This window comes from Hyaena hyaena, unplaced genomic scaffold (genome assembly GCF_003009895.1).
Source record: "Hyaena hyaena isolate Hyena2069 unplaced genomic scaffold, ASM300989v1 scaffold_248, whole genome shotgun sequence".
NCBI lineage: Eukaryota > Metazoa > Chordata > Mammalia > Carnivora > Hyaenidae > Hyaena > Hyaena hyaena.
Genome location: NW_024080881.1, coordinates 93,110 through 118,222, shown reverse-complemented (window position 1 = coordinate 118,222; position 25,113 = coordinate 93,110). Strand labels below are relative to the sequence as shown.

The following is a 25,113-nucleotide window of genomic DNA, read 5'->3' as shown; positions in this document are numbered from 1 at the left end:
GACGCACAAGGCGGGGGAGGGGACGATGGAAGGCTGGTCCCAGAGCTGTGAATGGACTGATCACTAGGGAACCGAGTAGCTTCAACAGGACCTGGGAGTAGAGCTCCGAGCTCAAGTCCAGAAAGATTTATTGGCTCCCCCTATAGACCAGCCAGCGCTTTGTAATGGGTATACAGAGGTGAATTAGGGCACAGCCCCGCGGTCAGAAGCTTCCTGGCAGGGGTGAGCCAGCTTCTCAGAGTGGAGTTACCGCCAGCTGAGTGCTGTTACCAGGGCCTGGTACCGGGGTGAGGGTGGTTCCCTCTGACAAGGGAAAGTCCGGTAGGGCTTCAGGGCCGGAGGTGAGTTAGAGCTGGGACTGACTTAAAGAGAGAGATGGGGGAGGGAGCTGTCATTCCCAGCAGAGGAAAGAGTGGACCCATGAAAGGCTCGGGGAGCAGCAGAGGCCAGGATTCTGGGGATCTGGAATGTCATACCCAGGAGTCTGGAATTTCGCCTGACCTTTGAGGGCCTGGGGACTAACATGGAGTGTTCTTCAAGGTAGTGGCGAGGTGAGCCAAATCAGGAAGACAGGACTTGGTCATGGAATAGAGTAGGCCAATTTGGGGACAGAACAAGTCCTGACCACAGAAGCAGGGAAGGTCTATGTTAACCCTGAGGGAGCAGGGCAAAGGGGAGAGGCCCCCAGCCCTGGGAAGGGCCTGCTCTGGAAGCCTTTTCTCTATTGCCTCCCCACCCTATCTGTTTGCCTGAGGCTGCAGCAAAAACAAAGAAAGAAAACACTCAATTGGCAGGAGATAAGCCCAGATAAGAAGCTGCCTTCCTCTGGAGGAGGGAGGCAGCCAGCCCAGGAAGCCAGGAAGCTGGGAGAGGCCTTGAAGAAGTGCCAGCCTGACCCTGCCGCAGAACCTAGCCGCACCCTCGCTGCAGGGTCTCTGTGCCGCTCCACGCTGGCCGCTGGCCGCTGTCCGGAGGCAGGAGGGAGAAGCCTGGAGCAAGTCCTCCATGTTGGCCGGAAGACAGTCTGCCACCGAAGGTCCAGGCCCGCCCTGCCTCCAGGTCAGGACATCTTGACTTAGCAGTGGCCTGGCACACGTGACTTCTGCTCTGGGCCTCAGTTTCCTCATCTGTAAAACAGGCATAACATCTCCCTCACAGGGAGGAGGGGGGTGCTGGGTCCCCCAGTCCCTGTGAGCATCTGTGACTGTCAGCTTCCCCAAGGGACCCTTGGGAGAAGGGTCGCTCCTAGGCCTACCCATTCCCCACCTAGCCTATCACTGAGGGCCGGGAGCCAGTCCCCTCATGTCAGGCAGGTTCTGAGTGACAAGGTCCATCCCCAGTTAGAGTTAGCTGCTTGCGACGGGCCCAGAACAGCTTTGTCAGAAGATCCTGGGGCGCATGGGTCATATCAGGCAACAGGAAGGGGGGGGCAGGGAGGGCTTCCTGAAGCAGAGGCCTAAGCCTCTGAAGGAAGGACGAGAAGAGCCCAGGAGGGATAAAAATAATGGGGGGGGGGGCCCGAGACGGAGGGTATAAAGGTGGGACAGTGCGGGGGAGGCCACAGAACCTCTAATGTCAGGTCATTGGGAAGATGTGCAGGCCCCATGCAAGGAGGTCTCAGGGTTGAAACCCAGCAGCCCTTCCCAGAGGGCCTGACCTCCCCCCGGCCGCCCCCGGGCAATGCCCGCCAGCTCATTTTATAGATGAGGAAACTGAAGCCCCAGTAGAGAGTGGTGGAGTCAGAGCCAGGGCCCTGGGCCCTCTCCAGAACCACCCCCACCCCAAACCACACTGCACACAGGGTCCCTGAAGTCCACTTTTATTCATGTAAAAAAATTCCCAAAGAATAGAGCAAGAACGTGGCCCTCCTGCCCAGAGCTCAAAGCCTCTGCCGGTGTCCCCTGGGGAAATGAGGGAAACAAGCCCCCTCTCCGGGCTGTGGGCGCCACGGGCACGCCAGACCCTTCTGGCCCACTGGACCCCTCTTCCTTAGGACTGAAGGCAGGAAGGAGGGGCTGGGAACTAATGGGGCTCCACGAGGGTGAAGGAAGGGGGTTAGTGTGGGGTACTTTGCCCCAGTTTAAAAAAATAAAATTTCTAAAGATAAAAAGTTAAAAAAAAAAAAAAAAGAGCATTAGTGTCTTAGCCTCCTGCCCTCCCAGCACCCGTCCTGTGGCCACCTCGCGCTCAGCCAGTTCAGAGCTTCGTGTTCTCCTCTTGGCTCTCCGAGTCGGCGCCAGACAGGTGCCCGCTGCTCCCAGGTGCGTGACCGTTGCTGGCACAGGCCACCAGAGGCCCGTCCCCCAGCCCCTCCGGCGCCTCACCCAGCAGGCTCCGGCGGGTCTCCTGGGGCAGCCTTGCCCGCTGCTCCTGACACTCCTGGGCCAGCTGGGCCAGCAGCTGCGGGCGGAGGGGGCATGTCACGGGCGAGGCCGGGCCGCCCAGCACCCTGCCTGCTGCCCGCCTCCTCCGAGGCCTCACCTTGGGCTCCTCTTCTGCCAGTTGCTGTAGCACCTGCTGCTGTGCGGCCACCAGGCGTTCATGCCGCTGCTTCTGGGCCTCCTCCAGCTGCAGGGGAAGGGAGGGAGGGGGCTCAGCCAAGGGTCTCTAAGGGAGGGATCAGGGCCCCAGGGCTCTGGCTGCGCAAAGAAGTCCGGCAGGTGCAAGCCCCCAGGGCTGCGGGGCCAGGATGCTGCGATGACCCTTCTAGCAAATATCAGACCCAAAGACTCCGAAGCCATGGGACACTGTTAGACGGCTGGCTCCAGGCAGGAGGTCAGGGGGCGAGAGAGGGTGCAGAGGGAAAAGGTTCTAGAAGTCGTCTAGGGTAATATAGCAACTGGCCGGGCACTGAGGAGATGGGTTTCTAACGAAGGAAGGAAGAGGAGTGGAGGAGGGGGGGCACCTGAGCCTCACTCACCCGACGGATGGAGTTGACGGACTCAGTGATGTGCCGACGGTTAATCTCTGTCAGTTCGCTGCAGGAAGCAAGGCAGGAGGGGGCTCAGTGCTCAGCCCCCCAGCCCTGCCTGCCCAGCCCCCCGCCCCCCCCGCCCCGCCTGCCCACCCAGCCCCCAGCACTCCTGGCCCCGGTGCCCTTACGCCTCCTTCTTATGTTTCTCCCTTGTCTTGGCTTCTGAGATACTGTTGTGGCGCTTCCTGTCAAGAATCTTCTGCAGTTCCTTCTTCTCCCTGCATGAGCCAGGGGGGGAGAAGAAAGGGGTCAATGGCAGGTCTAGGGGGTGCTCCCTCCTCCTAACACCAGGGAGTCTCCTGCCCCCCCCCACAGGATCCTTTGCCTCCACCTCTCGTTCGTCTCCTTCAGCCTCTTGAACTGAGCTGTGTGAGCCTCCAAGACGATGTCCCTGAGCCGCTGCTGAGCCTGCGGACACGGGTGGCCACCAGGTGACACAGGCCGATGGCGGCTCTGTCCGAGAGGCAGGCTCTGCCTGGCTGCCCCACAGCCCACCTCACCTGTCTCAGATGCTCCAGCCTCCGCTCGGCCTCTGCATCCATCTGGGCCTCCCTCAGTTCCAGCAGACTCTGCACCTGCCTCTTCTGGAACTCTTGATACCGCTTCACCTCTTCCTCGTCCGCCTTCTCATCCTCTCCGCCTCTGTAGGAAGAAGCCGTCTGGGTGACACGCAGGTTGTCACGCGGTGTCTGCTAGGCCACCACCGAGGCCCATCAGCTCCGCCCAAATGACAGGGGCCTGTGTGTCTGGACAACAGTCTCTGGAAATCCATGCTCCCCGTAGAGGGGTGGGGGAAGCTTCTGAAGAGATCTGGCTCCCCAGCAGAGAGGGTTGAGCCCAAAAGGTTCTTCGATCTTCCTTGCCGCGGGCCTTCCTCCCTGGGGGTCAAGGAGCAGCCCTCGGCCGCCCCGCCACGCTCACCTCGTGGAGAAGCCCCTGTGCGCACACACCCTCACAGTCACATCACTGCGCATGCGCAGATGGTCGGGACACTCACAGGACACCCGGCCGCTGCCGGCCCCCGCGCTCCGCCCGGGCCTGGGCCAAGCTGTCGAGCAATCGGCGGGTGAGGGCGACCACCTTCCTCTGATGCTTCTTGCGCAGCTCCCGAAGCTCTCGCTCCTGCCGGCCGCGCAGCTTCACCAGAGCCTTGTGGCCTCGGAGCTCGTCCAGCGGGGCCGGGGCCACCTCTGTGAGCGACGGAGCAAAGGTGGGCAAGGCTGCGCTGGGGCAGGCCCACCCGGCCTCACTCCCTCCAGCACAGCCCCTACCCCGCACCTGAGAGGAGGCTGGCGATGAGGTCGTCCCGCTGCTGCCCTGGAGAGTGGAGGCAGGGCGGTGAGAGGCGGGCGGAGAGAAGGGCGGAGCCACCCCTCGGCCCGCCCCCTGCGGCCCTTTACCTGGGCTGCCGAGGGAGGGGCTGGTAGGGGACGCGGCGGGGCCTGGGGGCCGCCGCGGGGAGATGTCCAGGGTGCTGGGCGTGGGGCTCGGGGTCAGCTGGGCCCCCGGCTGCTGAGATGGGGTCTCCTGGCAGGTTTCTGGGCCAACCTGAGCCTGAGAGGGGGAGAAGGCACAATGCTCGTTCCAGCAATGCTGTTTCTCTCCAAGCCCTTCTGTCCTTCGCAACCCGGGGCTCCCAGATGCCCCCCAGTCCGCTTCCCTCTGCCCATCTAGCCTGGCTGGACTCCTCGTCTAGCATATGGGGCTGTTGAACAGCTACCGGAGAAATAAGGGGTAATAAGATAAGCATTCCTAACCCCCCTTTCCATGCAGGGTATGGGGAAGATCACGTGAGGCTGCGTCCCTAGGATGCCAGGCCCCCTGCGCGTGTGCTCAGGAACTTTTAAATGTTCAGGAAAACCTTGGCCCCACGCCAAGTGTCCTCTCCCGGTCTCCCTCCACCCTTGCCCACAGCTGCTCATCTTCCTTGTTGCTTAGCTCCTGATTAAATCAACGAAGGAAGTGACCGCAGAGTGGGCACCAGCCTCTCCTGCCAACAGCCTCTCTTCTCTGCCTGCCTCGGGCCCCGTGGGACCGACTCTAGCGGTGCAGCCAAGCCTCTGCTCCTGACCCCTCCCCACAGAAGCCACTGCCCATCTCCTGGCTCCCGGGACCCCAGGTTTTAAAAGCTTCCAGGGCTTCTAACCACTTTGGTGAAGCAGCTGAACCCTGCACTTCCGCTGGAGGAATTCCAGCCCGGGTCTGTCCTGAAAGCCTTGCGCATGCCAAAGGGGGGAGTTTCCACCTCCTTAAAATGTGGACAGTAACCCAAGGTTGCTGAGCCTACTGAGTCTGAAAGGCCAGAAGCCCCACACCAACCAGCAGGGCGGAATCGCCGACGTTGGAGGCAGAGCCGAGTGCTGGTGGCCCGGTTGGAGAGCCTCAGTGCCCCCATTTCTATGGTGGGGTGGCAGGACCAAACTCAGGGAACAAAGGGAATGACAGGGGTCGAGTTGGTGAAAAGAGCTCACGCCTGGCCAGGCAGATCTGACGCTCAGCATTCACATTATTGTCTAGCTGGATGAGAGGAGCTGGGAAGGGAAGCAGCCCTCCCTGCGGAGGGTGTGGGTGAGCACCTCAAGCTCGCATCCACAGTAAGGCAGTGGAGGGCTCTGCGTGGGGAGGGGAGCCTGACCACCAGCCGGGACTGGGGCAGGATGGTGCAGGGGGAGGAGCGTGGAGAAGACGGAGCCCAGAGATCAGCCCTTATCACCCCACCCCACCCACACCCCACCAGGTCACCCTGAGCCCACTGTCTCCCGCGGGTGCCCCTGACCCGCTCCGGCTCACCTCGCTCTCCCCAATGAGGGCGGCCAACTGCTTGGCCCTCTGGTCCATCAGGCTGACATGCTTGATGGGGTTGATCAGGGCCTCTGCGTAGTCTGGGGGGAGTTGGGGAGGCAGAGGGCAGGGGTCTCAGGGACAGAACCCTCCAGGGCCACACCTTCCCCACTGTTTCTGGTTTCATGAAAGGACCACAGAAACCGAACCCACCCTTGGGGCTGTTTACCACCCTCAACTGGGGCCACCCAGCTCAGCCACTGCCAGACCCTGTGGGTGGCGCCCCCATCCCCCACCCCGCCTGGCTGGCACCCCGCAACCCCATGCTCACCCTGGTGGTCATCGGGAATATAGTCGGAGGCTTCGGTGTAGATGAGCAAGGCCGGCAGGCAGAGCGGCTGGTTGGCCTCGTTCCGCAGGCAGATGTAGTGGTAGCCTGGGAGGGCGGGAAGGCGAGGTGGCTGGGCCCCACTGGGTACCCGCCCGCACTGCCCCTGTGCTTCCCAGAGCCCAGACAGCCTCACCTGAGCGGATGGCAGAGACGGGCAGAATCCGATGCCCCACAAACTTGCCGCCTTCCTCAAAGGCCGCGACGCGCAGCGAAGCCAGTGTGGGGAGCACCACCTGAGGGCCCAGACTGGGACTGAGCCAGGGAGCTGACCCCACGGCCGCCGTGTCCACAGAGCCACAGCTGACCCTGGTCACCAAGGCCCAACGCTTCGAGCGGACCCTCAGACTAGCTGACCCAATTACAGACCATCGGTGACCATGGCCACCAAGCCCATGGTGGCCCCGCCCCTCCCTCCACGGCCTGGCCACATGGATGGCGAGCAGAGAAGGAAACAGGCTGACCCCTCCAGGCACCGCCATAGAGCAGCAGTCCTGGTCACTGCCAGGCTAGAAACTGTGGAGTGAGCCACGGGGCGGGTCTCCCCTTTCCGTGCTCTTCTCAAAGCCCGCCGAGGGCAAGGAGCCCGAGGCTGAGCCTGCCACACGCGGGGCCCAGAGGTGACAGGCACCGCCGCCTCCCGACCACTGCCTGTGTGCCTGCTTCTTGCCCCCCCCCCCCCCGGGGAGGGCTGGTGGGGCAGGCGCAGGCACCAAGCTCACCTTGGGGAAGTCAAAGGGCTCCTCATCCCACACAGGATTGAATGAGTTCCCTTGAGATGTCCGAGTGCGGTACCTACGCCGAGTGTCAACAGGGAGGCCAAACATGTCCACCTCCACGTAGATGCCCACCTTCCTGTCGGACAGGAACTGCCCCGAGATCACCTGAGGGGGCCGGGAGGGTGAGGTGGCTGCTAAGAGGCCCGCCCCCCGGGACACCCTGCCGGTGCCCTCCCTGGCCCCACCTTGACCCGCAAGGCATTGGCCACGATGCCGTCCACTATGACTTCAGTGAAGGGGTCGAAGGATTTGTCCGGCCGCCGCATGAACTCGGGCTTGAGCAGGTAGCCGCTGCGCCCGTTGTACTCGAAGACGCCCGCGTTGAGCTGCATTGCCACATCTGGGGGTGACATGGGGACAGCAAGGGTCAGCCGGCCCCTTGGGGTGAGGAGTTGGGAGGGACGGTTCAATGCAGAGGGAGGCCCGGGGACCAGCAGGGTCAGGTCAAGTGGGATCGGGGGAAAGAAAGGTCTAGGGTCAGCCAAGGTCGGGAGGTGAGGTTAGCCAAGGTCTTGGTTTGGTTTGGAGATCTGGGATCAGGTGGTCAGAGGTCCTTCAGGACAGGGTTAGCAGAGTCGTAGGGCAGAAATCAGCGAGATTGGAAGCCGGGGGAGGCAGGGGGAGGTCGAGGCAGGCTGGTGCTCACCCAGGGTCTGAAAGTTGAGGGCCACAAGCTGGCAGCCCACGTTCCAGAAGAGCTGGGGCATGTAGTTGGAGGAGTCCACGCGGGTGCCCTTGGGGTAGATGCGGCTGAGCTGCTGCTTATTGTATCTGAGGTCGGCAGTCAGGGGCCTCACTTTTTACCGGGTCCCACCTCCTGGCGAGCACCCCCAGCCCACCCTGCGGTCCTGGGAACCCCCTTCCCTCTGGGGGTCCCTGTTCAAGCTGCCCCTCTGGCCCCCCACCTCTCGGCCTGTGCAGTCTCCCAGGCTAGCCCCAAGCCCAGACCAGGGTGCTAGAGGGCGAGGACCCCACACAGGTGGCCTTAGTGGGGTCAGGACATCCAGGCTGGTCCCTGAGCACCCCCACCCTGGTCTGCCAGCCCCAGCAATGCGGAAGGATACTCCACAAACTCCATGGGGCTCTTGGTCAGCTGCTCAATGGCCTTGGTTTCCACAAAGGATGACATCTCGAAGCATTTGTTCCTCTCTGGGGGGGGGGACAGCGGGGAGAGCAGGCAGGGAGTCAGGGCTGGAAAGGCTGGGCTGGCTCCTATTCCCACCATCTCCGACCGCACTCACTTCGAGCAGCCTCAAAGGACTTGAACTTGACAGGCTCGATGTAGTTGACAAGTGTTGACATCTCCTCGGTGGCATTGACTTCACTGCTGGCAGTGCCCTGTGGCCCCCAAAGACATGGTCAGCGGTGCCTGTCTCCCAGTCATCAGCTGAACGTCCCCTCATCTGCCCCCTGCCAGGGGGGAGGTCCTGACCCTCTGCCCACCTCTGCAATTGCACTGCCCGATGGCTCTTGGCAAGGGCAACCCCTCCATGGCCTGTCAGTCCTGGTCCCATCTGCCCCACGGACTTCTCTCTGGGGTCTTGGTGACATGCCCTAGACCCCACCTTCCTCCTTTGCCTCCTGCCTCCCTGATCCTTGGGAGCTGGAACTCCTCACCCAACCCAGGCACTCACCCAGATGAGCCATTATTTCCAACAACCATTCTGCCATCTCCTCTCCGGTGCCTCACCATGGGCCTTGAACTCAACACCCTCGATGCTGAGCTTGGCCACCCCTGCACACACCCTTCCCCACCCATCCCCTCCCAAATCTGACCTCATGATCCACCTTTTCTGTCACCTCCACCCCTCAGAACTCAACACTCCCTTGTCTTCCACTGCCCCTTCCTGCCCTCTCCAGTCCTACCACAGGGCCTTTGCACATGGTGTTCCTCTTCCTCAGGTCTCATCGCCTAACCTCCCTGCCCAGGCCAGTCTCCCCTTCTTCCCCCCAGTTCTGCACCCTAACTCACCCTTCCCTGGCCCAGTCATGAGCATAAATAATGTCACACTTGCTCTCATGCCTGTTGACCCCCTCCCCCTTGCCACACACACAGCCTGACTTGAAAAGAACGGGAATAACATCTGATCGTGGCTGGTACACAGTGCTGCGTCTGGCACATAGTAGGTGTTCAGCAAACACTCGGGGAATGAATACTTGCTGCCTCTGCCTCTTCCCGCCCTGCAGGACTGACCTCGTCTGTGGTTGGCTTTTTAGGATCGGTCTGTTCCTCCTCTTCTTCCTCTTCCTCCTCATCCTCACGGTCAGCAGATCCAAGAGCCTCAGGGCCCCGCTGCAGCCCCTCCTCACCTAGAGACTTCCGAGGCTCCAGGCTGGGCTTCTCCAGGCCCATCTCTTCCCCATTGCTCAGGCCCAGGCAGCTGTCAGAGCTGGGGGACCCTGCGGAGAACAGGGCCACAGGAGGCCGAGACAAGTATAGACACTCAGGAGCCAGGAGGGGTCGTGTGTGGAGGTGACTCAGTGGGGAAGTCAGGGGGGTAATCTCAGGGCAGCGTGGCTGGGGGAAGAGCAGGGGTCCGGAGTTAGATGGTATTAAATCCAGTAAGAGTGGATAAGGGACATGGGTCAAGGGTCAGGGTCCAGAGTCCTATCCATCAGAGAGGTAGATAGGGTGGCTCAGAAGGGTGAGAGTCCAGGAACAAGTGGCTTGGCAGCGGGGGAAAGGACGACACAGTCCCAAGGCAGGCATCGGTCAGAGCCATACCCGACGGGGAGGCTCAGTGAGGTGAGCGGTCAGGGTCACATGTACAGGGGACTTTGATAAAGTAAGGGGTCAAGGGTTAGCTACGATTATAACCAAGGGGTAGACAGATGCCGTGGGGGTCACAGAACAGGGGTGGGAGGTCTGAGGGTCACACCCAAAGCATGAGGTAGTTGATGGAGGTCAGAGGTCAGAGGTCAGAATTCAGAGCTATAATCTGGTTGAGAGGAGGGCTCTGTGAGGTGGCAGTGGAGGCTGAGGGGTCAGAAATTGGATGGAACTGGGGCGCCTGGGTGCCTCAGTAGGTTGAGCGTCCAACTTCGGCTCAGGTCATGATCTCACGGTTCGTGGGTTTGGGCCCCACGTTGGGCTCTGTGCTGACAGCTCAGAGCATGGAGCCTGTTTGAGATTCTGTGTCTCCCTCTCTCTCTGACCCTCCCCTGCTCATGCTGCCTCTCTCTCTTTCTCTGTCTCTCTCTCTCAGAAATAAATAAAACATTAAAAAAAAAAAAAGAAATTGAATGGAACCAAGTCCAACTGGGATATAGTTCAGTGAGGTCAGCGCCTGGGGTCAGGGGTCAGAGGTCCCCTCCTCAGCTGAGAGGCAGTAAAAGGCTCGGTGGGGCGGGGGGTCAGGCGGGGAGCTGCAGGAGTGTCACCAGGGAGGTTGGGCTCTGTGATGTTAAGAGGCCAGGGTCAGGACGGAGGGGGGCGCAGGGGGGGCGAGGGCCAGGCCGGGGCCGTACCGAGCTGCGGTGAGGAGGGCTCGGTGGCGGCCGAGCTCTCGCTCAGGGCCGAGTTGCTCTGCTCCAGCGGCCGCTTGCGGATGGAGCTGTTGGGGACACCGGTGCTGGGCTGGTGTCGCTTCTTGTTCTTCACAAGGATGCGGCCCATCAGCTCCTGGGGGCTGGGCAGGGGGACGCCTGGGGCCAGCTGGTGGGCACAGACAGGTCAGGGCCTGCCAGGGCGCCCTCCCCACACCCCCCCTACGCCCCGCCATGGCGCCAGGCCCTCATACCGGGTACTTGTCCAGTGGGTCAATGAGCAGCGCGTCCCCAAAGATGGAACGGCAGTACTCGGCCATCTTGGCCTGCTGCTTTGCCCTGTGGGGCCAAGGTCAAAGGTCAGAGGTTCCAGGGGTGGGAGGGGGGCGGGTGCAGCGGACTTCCGGAGGGCCCTGGGGGAGATCAAAGGCTCTCGGGGTCAGAGGTCACAGGAACAAATAGCGCCATGGTGGGATGGCTGTCTTGGGCCGATGGGGGATGGGGGGTGTCCCCAGGTCAGGAGCCCACTCACGAGTCCACGTGGTTCTCAAAGGAGAGGATGACGGGGTAGGGCGAGGTCTTGAAGGCAGTTTCCGCAATGGCCTCGAGTACGTCTCGCAGCGGCACCTCAGTGGTCATGGTGAAGCCGTGGGTGATGAAGGGCTCCTCCTCGGGGGGCCGCCCTTTCCACACATCCAGCTCCACGCAGCGGCAGCCCCAGAGCAGCGCCTGCCGGTACATCTCCACCGACGACGTCCCGGCCAGCTGCCCCGCTGGTGGCGAGGCTGCGTCACCACGGCCGCCCCGGCCAGCCTGGCTCCTCTCCCTCCTCCCCAGGCCCGCCGTGGCTCCTCAGCTGGCCGTGCTGGAGACGCGGGGGCCCCTGCGGCCGCCCGGCCCGGCCAACCCGGCGCTGGCACGCTGTCTAGCCAGCCCTCAATCACTCCTTAATTCACTCTGGAGCCGCCACCATCTCTCCTAAAGTCCCCCAGGGCGGGGCCCGTGTCCTGCCACCCAGCCCTTGGCATCCATCCAAGCTGGGCAGAGTCAGCACCAAGCAGCGCTGGCTGATAGCTGGCCCCTCGGCCGGGGCTCACCCTCTCTCAGATAAACACCCCCCTCCCGCCTGCTGGCCTCGAGTGGACGGCTGTCCCCAACGACACCCCCACGGCCCTTCATTTCCCTTTCCTCCTTCCACCGCGGCCCTGGCGGCCCTGGAGCAGCCTCCGTCACCTCCTGCCTGGGGACGGCAGGCCCCCTGCTGCCCCCCAGCCAATCTGCAGAGCGCCTGGCTCCTTTAGCCGGCCTCACCCCTCCCGTGAGTAACACCCTCCGAAAAGCCCTTCCCGGCCACTTAGGGTAAATCCAGCTTCCTTCTGTGCCCTGGTCTAGCCCTGCTTCCTCCTCTCGCTCCCTCTCACCCCTGCCCACCCCAGCAGCCATCCTGCCCCCGGCCTCCTCCCTGCTGAAGCGCACCACATGGTGACCTGCGGCCAGCCTCAGGGTCCCCTCACTGGCCGGCCGCTGCCGGCCTCAGCCCTTCCCCAGCGAAGCCTTCTGGACCACCCAGGAAATGTGCCCGTGTAGGGGAGCCCTGCCCCCCTGGGATCCGCTGCCCATTCCCTGCCTGCATCCCTAGCACCAGCCACCCTAAAAGGAGACAGGCAAGGTGAGGGGTGGAGGGCAGAGGTCGTGGATGCCACCGCTCCAGCGGCCCTAGGGCGGCTCGCTCACCTGTGAGATAGGTGTTATGTGAGGAGTTGATGAAGTAGGAGCTGAGCGGCTGGGTCATGTCTGCGCTCAGATCCAGGGCCTCCAGGGGCAGGATACCATTCTCTTCGCCGCCCAGGTAGCGGCTGAAGCCCTCCATGGACATCTGGTCTGGGGGATGGGTGGGCTCAGCAGGGCCAGCCGGGGCGCCTCCTGCTGCTGACCCCCAGCTCCGACCGGCTCCCAGCTGGCTCACCTCGTTCCAGGAACTGCCGGTTGGGCTCATACTTCTCGATGAGCAGCCGGGCCTGGGAGGGCCGCAGGGGTGGGTACAGCACCTCGTTGAGCCTCGGGTCCCGCTGCTTCTGGTTGATGAAGTCCATGAGCTGCTCCAGTGTCAGATATGGCTTGCCCTTGGCGCCTCTAAAAGGGGCAGGAAGCTGCGTCAGGCTGGAGCCTCACCCCTGCTCGAAGCCCTCACCCTGGGGCAGGTAGACGAAGGTTGTGTGTATGGCTCTGGCACCTGCTGGCTGGGACTTGGGCAAATGGCTGCGCCTTCTGGGCCTCAGTTTTCCCATCCACTCTCCTAGCCACTGGGTGCTGGCATCAGCATTAGCGAGGGCTTTGGAGACCACTGAGTGTCGGCCTGCTGTGCCTGCTTCCAGACCCCGGACCCACCCTCAGCCCCAGTCGTCGCTTGCCGGATGCGCTCAGGCAAGTCCCACTGCCCATCGAAGCCACTCGGTCTCCAGCAGCAGCACAGGCTGATGAGAGTAATCCCCGCCGAGGGTCAGCACAGAGCGGTTCACAGCACGGCCTCGGCCCCAGCCCTGGCACACGGGGACCCCCCGGGTCCTGCCTCCCCTCGCGGTGCTGGAAGGAACGCCAGCAGAGGCCAGACATGGCACACCGGGGGCTGCGAGGTGGGCCCGGCCCCTGCTCACATCTCCAGCAGGATCTTGTCAATGTCTGGCCGCAGACACAGCTTATTCAGGAACCGTTCGAAGATTTCCAAGGAAAAGTCATCGGGCCGGATGGACTCACTCTAGGGATCAGAAGCGTGGGGGTGAGAACCCAAGAGGCAGCGAGCCTCAAGAGACCCTCCACCCTCCACGACACCCTGAGTGGCTCCTGTCCCTGCCTCCTCACCCGGTTGAAATTGAGGCCACAGGATTCCAGTGCCGTCTCTACGCGCTTCTTATCTGCCGAGAACATCTTCAGGATGCTGAGCAGGTGAGAGGGGTCAGGGTCAGTGGGGGCGAAGGTTGCAAAGGTGGGGGCAGGAGAGAAGGTGCTGAGGGAAGGGGCACTCACTTCTTCACTGGGATCCGTCCATCCTGGTTCACCTGTAGCTTCAACTTTGTGTATCTGGGGAGGCAGACAGAAGGGTCACACCTCGGGCATGGCCACCTGAACCCCCGACACCCCCCAGGCAGGCCCAGGACCCACGCTTTTCTCAGAAAGGTGTTCCGGGAGGCGTTCTGGGCCAGGATGTTCATAGCCAGCTTGAACAGCTCCTCAGTCCAGACCTGAGGGGTTAGGAGACGGGGTGGGAGGTTGGGGGGGTGACTGAATGGGGAACAGAGGGGTTGGCCTGGCCCCAGCCCACACCCAGAACCAGGTATAGCCACAGTAAGTGCTTAAATACTGCTTTGCCACAGGCTGATGAGAACTAGGGGTAGAGAACAGCCTAGGACACAACACATGCTCACTAACTGATGGCTGACTCAGCAGTGACGCGGTGGCTCCCTAGGGCTGACCCTATGACCCCAGCCCACCTTGGCTGTGTCATCCTGGACAGCCATGAAGTTCAAGAATGTTGTATTCACTGGGTCTGGCCCGGCCACCACCGTCATCAACTTCTCCTCCAGCCGGGTGTCAGGGCCTCCGAAGCCCAGCACCTCCCGGATCTTGGGGTCCTGAGTAGTTGAAAGCCAAGAGTAAAGAGGGGTCCCCCAAGGCCTCACCTGTGTTGGGCAGGGGTACAGGACCGGCCAGGACCCCATTACCAGCCCTCACCTTGGGCAGACGGGCGTAACGCCCTGTCCGCGTGTCCCTGATGGAACTGATGTCCAGGGTGTCCACCTCCTGGGGAAACCAGATGTCAGAGTAGGTCTGAGAGGCTATGGGGCAAGAGCCAGGGGCCCCCAAGATTCCTTCCCTCCCCCTGGGCAGGGAGTGGCCACCCCCTGCTGTCACCCCAACCTCAGCCCCCACCCTTAGCACTTCCTGTCTAGGGAGCCGTGGGAGAGGTCAGCCAGCAGCTGGGCCCCACCCTCTTGAATGGGCAGGAGGGGTTCAGGGGTCTGGGCCAGGGGCCCTAGACCTGAGCAAGCTGTACCAGTGCCCACCCTCACCATGTTGGGTCCTGTCCAGTACAGAAAGAAGCCATTGGAGTCCACACGCAGGGTTACCAGGTTGCGACTGGAGGCCTCCTGGGGACGGGACAGGAAGGCAGGGGTCAGTGAGGGAGGGCTGTGGCCCAGGCTTGGTCCCCGGACTCCCTCCAGCCACCCACCCCAGTGTTTCTGCCACTGAGCAAAGATGAAGCCTTATCCAGCCCATAGGCCATGGTGGTTCCCTATGGTTCTCCTCGGAGAAAGTTCACACAATTGTCCCTCGCGTGACTTTTGGGGTCCCAAGGCCCCTCCGGTCCTCACCTGTATCTTACCCTAAGACTCAGCCACACACAGACCACTGACTCCCCTTCTTCCCCCTCCCGCTTTCCCATTGCTGTTCCTCCCCTAGGATATCCTCTCCCTCCTTTCTCTAGCCGTGAACCTGACCCCCCCGCCTTCCCCGGACCCCAACCCTGGGCTCAATGTCCTCAGAAGGTCTAACAGCTCCCTAGTGGTCGGTATGGGATGAAAGCGGAGGATTTGGAAGTCTGACTGCCACAGCTTTGGTGTCCCTCGGGGCCCCCTGACAACCAGGCAGCCCTTACATCTGCCTCGAAGCCCATGACCTCCCACCCTGCACCCTAGCAGCGGTCTTGCCGCTCACCCTATCTTACAGAATACAGACTGAATCCCCCCCACCCCCGAAGGGGACTCGCCCTGCCCTTGGGACTAGACGGCGAATTCTGTCTTCCCTTAAACAGCCCTGCGGCTGGCAGAAGGACAAGGAAGGATATGCCAGCTCCATTTTCTGAGGAGGATCTGGTCCCTGGCACACTCCCAGGGCCACCCTTGTGCGACTCAGGACCAGCAGCCAGAGCTGGGGGGAGGGTCATCAGGACGAAGCGGCCCTCTAAGAGCTCACATAGTCCTCCTAACAACCTTAGGAAGTACGTGTTACTGTACTTCCCATTTAACAGAAGAGGAGCCCGAGGCACGGGGAGGCTAGGTGGTTGCTGGAGGTCAAGAGGAGGTGCCAGGACCTGCTTGCGCACAGCAGGGCTCCAGAGTCCCAGGGTTCCGGGAGGCAAAGGAACAGGCCTCCTGCTAGGCTCCCAGCTCAGCCCCATTGTGGGGACTCTACTTTCCAGCCTCGGTTTCCTTTTCCGGAGAATGGATCTGCAACCAGCCCCGCCCATCTTTTTTCTTACAAAGGATAGGAGGCCTTGGAACTTTAGGGATGCCGGGACCTCCCGCCCGACTGTGCTGACCCCTATCCTCAGCCCCTCTCTGGGGTTCCCAACCCCGCCCTGGGGCTCAGGTCCCCCAGTAGTGTGAGGAGAGGGGAGTTCTGTGGCTACTGAGCCCAGGGCCTGCCCCTGCCCCTGCCCTGGGCCTTCAAAAACAGCCCAGGCCCCCTGCTCTTCGGCCCCAAGTCCCAGTCAGCAACCCCCACCCCACCCCCAGGGCCCTCTCCCAGTTCCCACTTCCTTATTTGGGTTTATCACACTGTAAGGAAAAGGAGAAACTTTTCCCTTCGCGCGGGACTGGGGGGAGGGGTCTCCCCTGGTCCCTGGAGCTCCCCGGCACCCCTCTCCGGCACACCTGCTGCCTCAGGCCACGCCCCCAGCCCCTCCCCGCAGCTCCCACGCCTACCCGCCCCACCCAGCCGGAAAGAAACCCAGAGTCTTCCAGGCCTCTGGCCTGACTGGGAAGGAGCAGCGGGGAAGCTCAGGCAGGCGGGGTGGAGGCCCTGGGGAAGGAGGGGCCCAGGGGGCAGAGGAGGGGGCGGTGTGAAAACGAGGGTGGGGCGCAGGACGGGGCGGGGAGCTGCAGGTGGGAGCCGGGGCACCTGGGAAGCACCAAGGGCAGAGGCGGTAGAAAGGGGGCCAGGATTTATTGGGGTTCAAAGTCCCTGATGCTAAGAAGTGGAGAGCAAAGTTCCGCAGGGGTGAAGGAACTTGGGGGGCAAGGACTCCACTCGGGGGTGACTTGGTGCTCTCTCCTGAGCAGAGAGCTGGGATGGGCTCCTGAAGCAGGGCGAAAGGGTGCAGCAAGAAGACGGTGAAAAAGTGATGAATGGAGAACAATGTTCAGGCCAGGGTACTAGGAAGAATAGGGGTGCGCTGAGCCAGATTGGGGGCCAGGGTCCTCCAGCCAGAGTCTAGTGGTGGGCCATGGTCTGGGGAGCAGGCCGGGGTTAGGAGAACCAGAATTAGACCGAGAGGGAGGGGTGCAAAAGGCAAGTGAAAAGAGGGGACCGGGATTCATTGGGGCTCAAAGTCTCCGGGCCAAGGAGTGGAAACCCCAATTTTCCACAGCTGAAGGGATTGGGGTTGGGATTGGGAGCCAAAGTCTTCATTACGGGCACGATTGGGGACTCAAGTTTCCGGAGCACAGCCAGACAGGCTTGGGGTGGGGGGGGCGCCGCGGCCAGCCCAGGCTCGGGTGAGGGTCCCCGGCGTCTGAGTTTGAACGAGGGAGTCCCAGGATCTGGGTGGAATGGGGGACCCCCGCACTTACCTCGTCCCATTTGATGAACTTACTCCCGCGCCGCAGGGTCTCTACCACGGTGGGCGGCTCCAGCTGCAGCGCGTGGACGCCGGGCCTGGCGCCCGCCATGACCCGGCCAGGGGCGAGTCGGGGACCCACGGAGCCCCGACGGGGACCGACGGCGCCGCTGCTCCCTCCGCGCGCGCCCGCACGGCCCGCTCCGGCCCCGAGGCGTCAGCGCCCGCCCGCCCGCCAGTCTGTCCCGGACAGACCAGAGAATCGGCGGGGCCCGGGTGGGGCGGGGCGGGGGCGGGGCCGATTCGGCCCCGCCCCCTTCCATCCGCGTCGGGCCCGCCCGCCCCACGTCGGCGGCTCCCCCTGGCGGTCGGGGCGGCGACTGCAGCCGAGGGGGATGGGGCAGGGACATACCTGAACCCCGGCACTTCGGTGGGGGGGGGGGTGCTCTTCTAGACTTGCCGGGGGTTGGAGGAGAGCGTTTGGCGCCAGGGCGATTGTTAGGGGTACAGCCAAAGAGACTGGGTGTAGAGGGCGCTACTGAAGACCGGGAGATATCAGCCCGCTAAGGTTTCGGAGGGGCGAGGACGAGGGTACTACTGGAGGGCCAGACAGGGGCCCGGGGCGCCTTGCCCCCACGACACTCCAGCAGCACTTAGCTGAGTGCAGGAAAAGCCACTCCCACACACCCTCCCTCTGCCCTCACTTCGCCTCCCCCCCCACTGCCCCCCACCGCGACAGCTCGGTCTCCCCCTCCCTGGGAGCACTTAGCCAGCTAATGGGCCTCCTACCGGCTGGCGCCCCTCCCCCGTCCCTAGCCCGGGGAGGCCGGGCGCCTGCCGCCTCCTTTAAGGACCTAAGCATCCTGGCCTTCCAGAGTGAGCCCTAGAACAGCCCCCTTCTTGTTCTGCAGACCCCCGTGACTGAACCTGGAGCCTGTGGGGCTTCCTACGGAACACCGTAGGAGGAGACACCTGCTCGTTTGCCCATAGGGTTCAGAAGCCCCGTGGACAAGGGGGGTTGAGGAGGGGCTCCGCAGTGCGTGGCCTACAGCAGGTGCCCTGAAATCTGCGCTCCAGAGATGGGAGGGGGGAAGGCGCTTGGGCACCGGGATAGGTGGGGGCTGCGGCCCCTCCCGCAGGGCTTGGCTGGGGGGGCTCCTGCCTGGGGGCCCCTGTGGGAGCCCCCCCAATACAGAGGCAGTAGCAGCAGTAGGTTTAAAGTAGAACTCATCCAGAGGGGCCAGCCAAGTCACCTAGAAACCCAGAAAGAGACTGGAGCTGGTTCTAGGGGAGGAGGGGTCAGTCGAGGAGGGGCGGGCCCTGCAGGCCCCTTCGCCCCAGGCTCTCAGACCTCCAAGGGGAGCCCTGCCTGGCACTGGCCATCCTCAGAATCCCCACCTTGTTGGACACCAACACTAACCCAACGAATCTCCTTGCCTTCGGCAGAGGCCCTGTGAGGTCTGACTGTTATCTCCATTTGAGGCCCAGAGAGGGGAAGGGACTTGCCCAAGGTCACACAGCTTTGTAGGAGGATTTGAGCCCTCTGACGTGAAGGCTGGCACATCCTGCTTCCACTCCTTGCCCTTCAGGAGACCAAGAAAGGACAGGACTTGTGATCCCCTTGTCTCTCACAAGAGCAGCAGAGCCGTACCCTTCAGAGATCCTGAGACCACTAGCTCTCACTGGGCAGAGCCCTGCAGGGTGGGGAGTGGCCTTTGCTCCCACAGGTCTAGGTTCAAGTCTACCAGCCGAACCTAGTCCTTTGGCCTTTGCTCCCACAGGTCTAGGTTCAAGTCTACCAGCCGAACCTAGTCCTTCTGTGCCTCAGTCACCTTGTCCGGGAGCTGGAGGTTGTCAGAGGATGAAATAAGCAAATGGGTACAAAATGACCCCTAGCCACCGGCAACTGGACATCTGAGGAATGGCTATTGGACTGTGGGGGCATCAGGGAGGAAGAGGAGAGGTCACAGATTAGCTCTGGGGCAGCCCCCCCTCTCCCTCCCTGCCCCCCCCCCCAGCTGCCAGCCAATGGCAGGGCTAGCAGGGCCTAGAGGCAGGCCCTGAGCTGACGGGTCTGAGCTGTGGGTCCTTGGCCTTGGGCAGGGATAGTTCATAGAAATGCTAAGCAGCGGCTCCTTGGAAAACAGGATGGGAGCCTGTTTCCCTGAGCCTGAGCCTCTCCCCTCTCCCCCCACCACCCTCACGTCTCCCGAGGCTAGGGCAGCCCCATTAAAGGACTCCTTCCTCCTGGACACTTTCTTCCAGTCCCGGTAATGGTAATAGGGTTTCTCGGCAAGCAGTAATGGCGGAAGGAAGGCAGCCTTTCCGCCTCTACCCTCGATTAAGGGAGCGGTTGTGGCCCACGGGACCCTCTCCAGGGCTTCTGCTCCAAGGAAGCACTGAAAGGAGCCTTAGCTGCACGCTGGTGTGCGTGTATGAGGGGGGTGCTGGGACCCCAGGTCTGACGCTGGCAGAATGAGGAGGAGTGGCCGCATACTCCAGTCCCAGGAGGATTCAGAGAGGAGAGAAAGGGCTGAGATGCGGGCCTTAAGCAGTGAGCTCTCAGCCCCCAACCCTGGGAGGTTGGTAGAATCAGCCCCCTCGAAGAGGCTCAGAGCAGGTAAGTGACTTGCCCGTGGCCTCTCTCTCGGCGTGCTGGGCAGAGCTAGGACTTGAACCTGGTTCTTCCAGTCCCAGGTTCTGTGCAGGGCCGCCCAGCCTCCACCATCTGCATTAACTGTTCTCAGGGTGGGCGGCAGTGGGAAAAGACTGAACCTGGTATCGACGGCATAGAAAGTAGAGAGAGGGAGAGTCAGAAAGAGCACCCCCAGCTCCTCCCCACCCTGCCCAGAGAACCCCCAGGGGTACCCTGAAATTTGGACATGACAGGAGGCCTCCCTCAGAGGAGGAAGGATAGGAAAGTCATCACTCAGGGTCACAGCATCTGGGAGGCAGAAATGGGGCTGGTACCCAGATCCTTATGGCCGTGGGCTCCACTCCCACAGCAAGTTATGGTATAGCTAGTCCCCCTCTTAATTCTGAGCACCCCTAAGGCCCGAATCAGTGCTCTAGTTCAAAAAGAGCAGACCTGCCCCGGTAGGGTGAGGCGGGGTGTGGTGGGGAATTTGGACTTGGGTAAATTGGCTCAGAGCCCGAGGCCAGGCCAGGGATGGGGCTCCTGGTGGAAAGATTGGGTCCCGCCTAATCTGCAAGGGTAAGGGTTAGGCTTCCGGCAGCTCCCCAGGCTGGCTGATGGGGAGGACAAGGCCAGGACAAGGGTTGGGGAGGGAGGAGTCACGAGCCACTCTACCTGCCCAGGAATGAGCCTGTGAGCCCGCCCTCAAACCAAGGCCCCTCAAGGTGAAGCCCACCTTGCTATTCCCCCCCAGCGCACAATCACACACCATCCCCAGCCTCTGGCTTCCTTGTCTTTTTGTCTCAAACTCTGGGTTTGAGTTTGGCTGCAGCCCCAGCTGTGTGGCCCTGGGCCACTCGCAGCCTCTCTGAACCCTGCCTGCTACAGGGGGCTTCTCTGGCATCCAGAGACAAAGTGTCTGTGAGAGGCTGGGACGGAAACACTGACGGCCCCTCAGATCCTGAGACTCAGCCTGGGACTGCGAAGGGCCTGGATTCACAGGCTGAGCATCTCTACCTGTGTGAGTCAACCTCTGTGGCACAGTCATTGAAACTTCCCTGTATTTTTTTAGTTAACCTTCCCACAGAGCACCTTGGTGGCTCAGTTAAGCATCTCGATTTTGGCTCAGGTCATGATCTCACGGTCTTGGGATCAAACCCCACGTAGACTCCACACTAACAGCACGGAGGGAGCCTGCTTGAGATTCTCTCTCTCTCTCTCTCTCTCTCTCTCCTTCCCTCTCTCTCTCTGCCCCTCTCCTTGCTCACATGCTCTCTCCCAAAATAAATAAATAAATAAATAAATAAACATAACCTTCTGAGGAAATGTTAGGTACAGAGGAAACCATTCATTCTTTCACTCGGTCATTTGTTCAGCCGATCCTTAACAAGTCTGGCACCGGTGCTGGGAGTTCAAGCAAGAATCAGGTCATTTGCCCCATCTGCGGGATTCCGAAGCCCAGCCCCTGTCACTGAGCTTTGGGCATCAACAGTAAACAAGGGCCACACAGGTCTTGGCCCCATGGAGCACACAGTCTAGAAGTGGGAAACAGACAGTGATCACATAAGAAAGAAAGACTATTCAAAGATACAGAAGATCTCACAGGGGGCCGGAATGAGATACACCCTCTGTTGAGAGTGGTGGGCCCGCTAAGGCGCCTCTGAGATCTGAAGGACAGAAGGAGCGGCCGGGCGGAGGATCTGGGGGAGAGTGAATGAGGCGGCCTCACGCTGGAACCGACTGTATGGACTGCTTTTTATGGGTCAACTGTTAATCTTATCTTTGTTATCAGGAGTACCGGCTCCTCCATTTCCCAGCTCTTTACTCCTGAGTTTCCTCTTTGTACACATAGAGGTTGTGGGGTGCGAAGGGCCGCGCCCTGTCGAAGCCAGCCAAACGAGGGCGCCCCAAACAAGTTCAGCGCTTCCCCTCCCAGGCTCCACTGAGGGGGAGGGGTGGCCAGGCACGGCCAGGCCCCGAGAACTACATTTCCCATAAACCTGTTCCCCACCGCCATCTTGGCCGGTGGGCGGTGGCTGCCTACGGTCTAGCCCTTCAGGCCGTTGAAGCGGCGCCGCTCACCCCTAATCTGGGCCTCCACCATGGGGGATGCGGGATCTCGCCGAGTAGGGCGGCCGGGGACCTGGGCAGCTCCTGTCCGCCTTCTCCACCCTTGGAGCCTGGTCCACGTGTTGGTCTACTCGGAGAAGGTTGCTTGTCTTCTGCTGGCCAAGGAGGACCTGAGGACCTAGACGTCGGGGGCTCCCACGCCTCCTCTTCAGACCCCCGCCCTGCGCATTGTGCCCACTCCCCTCCATTCCCAGAGGGCCCCTGTTTTTGCGTCAGTGAGGACAGAACACTAGGGTCCCGGCGGGAGCGCAAATCCTGGTACTGGGCACTTAGAACGCAGGGTTTGAGGCAGAAAGGTTGAAAGGGAGAGCGGACAGCCAGGCCCAAACCCCTGACGACTAGACCCTCCCCTAGCCCCTGCCCGGGGGCGGGGTGGGAGTGAGGGGCCTGCAGCGGGACTGGCCCTTTAAGGGGGTGTGGTCGGGGGGCGGGGAAGCGAGTGAGACAGAGAAAGCGGCTTCGGCTGCGGCGGCGGCGGCGGCTCGGGCGGCGGCCGCGGGGGACAAAGGGCGGGCGGATCGGCGGGGAGGGGGCGGGGCGCGGCCAGGCCAGGCCCGGGGGCTCCGCATGCTGCAGCTGCCCCCGGGCGCCCCCTCCGCCGCCCTAGCCGCGGAGTTGCGCGGAGCCGAGCCCGCAAGCTAACCCGAGCCAGCGGCCCGGAGCCAGCCGGCGGGCGTCCCGGAGGCGGCGGCGCAGGGAGGGGCCCGACGCGCGCACGTGGCCCCGGCGGCCTCCATGGCGGACAGCGGCCCCGCGGGGGGCGCGGCGTTGGCAGCCCCGGCCCCTGGGCCGGGCAGTGGTGGCCCAGGGCCCCGCGTCTACTTTCAGAGCCCCCCTGGGGCTGCAGGCGAGGGCCCAGGCGGCGCGGACGACGAGGGCCCAGTGAGGCGCCAAGGGAAGGTCACGGTCAAGTACGACCGCAAGGAGCTACGGAAGCGCCTCAACCTGGAGGAGTGGATCTTGGAGCAGCTCACTCGCCTCTACGACTGCCAGGTGTGTCCCTTACTCTGCGCCGACACCCTAAAATCGTTCCCTAGTCGGACTGCTTGGGAACCCCACCTTGCGCCTGCCTGTCACCCGGAGTCAATGGGCGCTCCGCTTCCGCGCGCTCCCCTCCCTTTCTATACTCCCCGCCCCCGGTGTATGCTCTTTCTTGTCTGACCTTAGGTCACTCCTACCTTTTCCCTCATGACTCCCTCATGTCACTACTCTGCTGAAGCTTGGGGTCCTCGAGAAGCCTCAAGGGATAGCCTGGGCCGTGAGCAGGAGGCAAGAGGCTAGTCTGGGCTGGCAGGGGTGAGGTGATCTACCTAGTGCCTCCTCGCCTAAACTGGTTAAAAGTCGCAAGGCTGGTGGGATTGACTGTAAAGGGTCTGGGCTCTTCTAATGGGCTAGGCTGCAGCTCCATTTTGGTGTAGGGGCAGGCCGGCCGGTCCTCTGGGTTCTGGTTCTCCACCCCATGACTCCTTCCTTGCTCAAATGGTGACTCAGGCCCCTGGGGGGCAGGGTGGAGGAGTGGGCTTGCCCTGTGCTGTCTACCCTAGACCAGCCCTGGAATGCAGCTGGCTCCAGACTGGATAGACGCTTCCTGGGGGGGGAGGGGTGGTGGGCACCCCCTCCCTCAGGAAAGTATAGGCTCTTTGTTTCCCCATTACCAGCCCTGGGTCCTTCCCAATGACCCCTCACCCTTTACTTCCTCCCCACTCCTGGGAAGCTGTGACAGGTGTTTGGGGGAGGGGAAGGGGCTGTGATGAGTTGGGACAGATGGCCCCACCTGTGTGCTCATTGAGATGGAGCCCGGAAGTTGGGGCAACACATCTGCAGGGTTCTCAGCCCAGGGTCCCCAGCCGTTGCTGTCTGGCCCTGTTTGGCACCCGGGGTGCCCAACTGGCAGGGACAGGAAGCTCAGCTACCGCCCCCCCCCCCCCCGCCGCCATCGGGCATTTTGCCTTGGCACAGGCCTGATCTGTTTTCTTGCTCAGACAGCTGCCGCTGTCTGCTGGGCAAAGAAGCCTGGCTCATTCTGCGGTAGGGCAGGGGCTGCAGCCGGAGCCCCTCTCACACCCTCTTTCTCAGCTCAGACCCTTGTCTCTCCCTCCTCCCCCACCCTCACCCCAGGAAGAGGAAATACCAGAGTTGGAGATTGATGTGGATGAACTCCTGGACATGGAAAGTGATGATACCCGGGCTGCCAGGGTCAAGGTGAGAGGGGCTGGGAGGCAGCAGGGCCAAGAAGGGGGGGGGGGTCGCTCAGGGAGTAGAAAGCTAGCTGCCTGGAGGCATGGCCCCTTGGGTAAGCAAGGCTCTAAATTTAGGCCTTCTTTGGTTTTAGTCAGCCAGCTGTGACACTGGGCCTCAGCTTCTGCCTCCATCAAATGGGGCTAATGGTGCTTGTCTAGCTGTTCAGTGGCTGTGGCGTCACCTGTGCCTCGGGGGTGGCCCCAGTCCCCTGGAAATGGGTACAGGTGAGCCCCAGGCCCCTGTGCCTTAGAACTCACAGCTGTACTTACCCCCCACCCCTGTGCCCTCCCAGGAGCTGCTGGTTGACTGTTACAAACCCACTGAGGTAAGTGCATGGTTTTCCCACCGGCTGGGGTGAGAGGAGCCTGGGTGCCCGTCATCCTGGGGTCTGGTCTCCCTAATGTCCTGCCTCCCATCCAGGCCTTCATCTCTGGCCTGCTGGACAAGATCCGGGGCATGCAGAAGCTGAGCACACCCCAGAAGAAGTAAGGGTCCTCGACCCCTGTGAATGGTGGCTCCCACAAGACAATCGCTGCCCCCCCGACCTCGTAGCAACAGCAATACGGGGGGGGCCCTGCGGCCAGGCCTGGTGCCGCGAGCAGGGCTCCCCGTGCCCCTGGCCCAGGGGCCTCTTCCCTGCCCCCTCAGTTTTCCATTTTGGGGTTTTTTATTGTTATTAAACTGACGGGACTTTTTGTGTTTTTATATTGATTCTGCGGCGCGGCCCTTTAATAAAGCTAGGACATGCCTTTGGTGCAGCTAACAGGCTCAGCTGGTCTCTTTTAGGGGGGACACCCTGCTCTACAACTGCCGTCAGCTCAGCGTCTCCCCAGGTGACCGCAGGCCTTCCTGAGGGCCGCGTAGCCATGACGATAGCCCAGCGCTGGCTCCCACACCATGAGCTAGGAGTGGCTGGGGAGCTGGGGGGGGGGGGAACGGTGCTGCCGTTGGCAGGTAGGAAACACTCCTTTTCCCTCTGGGCAAGGACCACCATCCCATCCAGGGCCTGGCCCTTGTGATCCCCATGCCACTGAGTCTAAGGCCGGGCAGTCAAGAAAGAAGAGGGGGGGGGGGTGCCACGGGAGAGTGTAGGCTGAAGCCGAAGCTGTGGCTTCTAGGTCTCTCAGGGCCCACAAACAGACA

At 62.1% G+C, this 25,113-nt stretch overlaps 2 protein-coding genes across 3 annotated transcripts; one reads left to right on the top strand and one right to left on the bottom strand.

Moving 5' to 3' along the window:
• Positions 1 to 124: 124 nt before the first annotated feature.
• PLCB3 (phospholipase C beta 3) lies at positions 125 to 17,185 on the bottom strand. 2 transcript variants are annotated; one of them, XM_039244868.1, is made up of 32 exons: positions 16,978 to 17,185; positions 14,476 to 14,553; positions 14,138 to 14,206; positions 13,897 to 14,037; positions 13,568 to 13,647; positions 13,433 to 13,486; positions 13,268 to 13,343; positions 13,063 to 13,163; positions 12,375 to 12,541; positions 12,143 to 12,289; positions 10,941 to 11,181; positions 10,663 to 10,747; positions 10,391 to 10,577; positions 9,117 to 9,322; positions 8,164 to 8,260; positions 7,987 to 8,071; positions 7,569 to 7,693; positions 7,108 to 7,262; positions 6,866 to 7,027; positions 6,280 to 6,379; positions 6,087 to 6,191; positions 5,765 to 5,856; positions 4,375 to 4,528; positions 4,253 to 4,291; positions 3,972 to 4,164; positions 3,475 to 3,616; positions 3,306 to 3,382; positions 3,103 to 3,192; positions 2,921 to 2,978; positions 2,482 to 2,568; positions 2,181 to 2,400; positions 125 to 1,127 (listed from the first exon to the last, which is right to left on the bottom strand). In XM_039244868.1, the coding sequence occupies exons 1-31, from the start codon at positions 17,074 to 17,076 to the stop codon at positions 2,197 to 2,199; spliced, it is 3,696 nt and encodes a 1,231-aa protein (XP_039100799.1). In that variant the 5' UTR covers positions 17,077 to 17,185; the 3' UTR covers positions 125 to 1,127; positions 2,181 to 2,196. The 2 variants fall into 2 exon arrangements, with proteins under 2 accessions (XP_039100799.1, XP_039100798.1); XM_039244867.1 differs by lacking the exon at positions 125 to 1,127 and having other exon boundaries at positions 1,804 to 2,400.
• A 4,944-nt stretch (positions 17,186 to 22,129) lies between these two features.
• On the top strand, positions 22,130 to 24,728 carry PPP1R14B (protein phosphatase 1 regulatory inhibitor subunit 14B). Its single transcript, XM_039244709.1, is given in 6 exon segments — positions 22,130 to 22,333; positions 22,336 to 22,439; positions 22,441 to 22,722; positions 23,848 to 23,931; positions 24,263 to 24,295; positions 24,391 to 24,728. Coding segments are annotated over 6 exon segments (609 nt in total). The 5' UTR covers positions 22,130 to 22,296; the 3' UTR covers positions 24,460 to 24,728.
• The last annotated feature ends 385 nt before the right edge of the window (positions 24,729 to 25,113 follow it).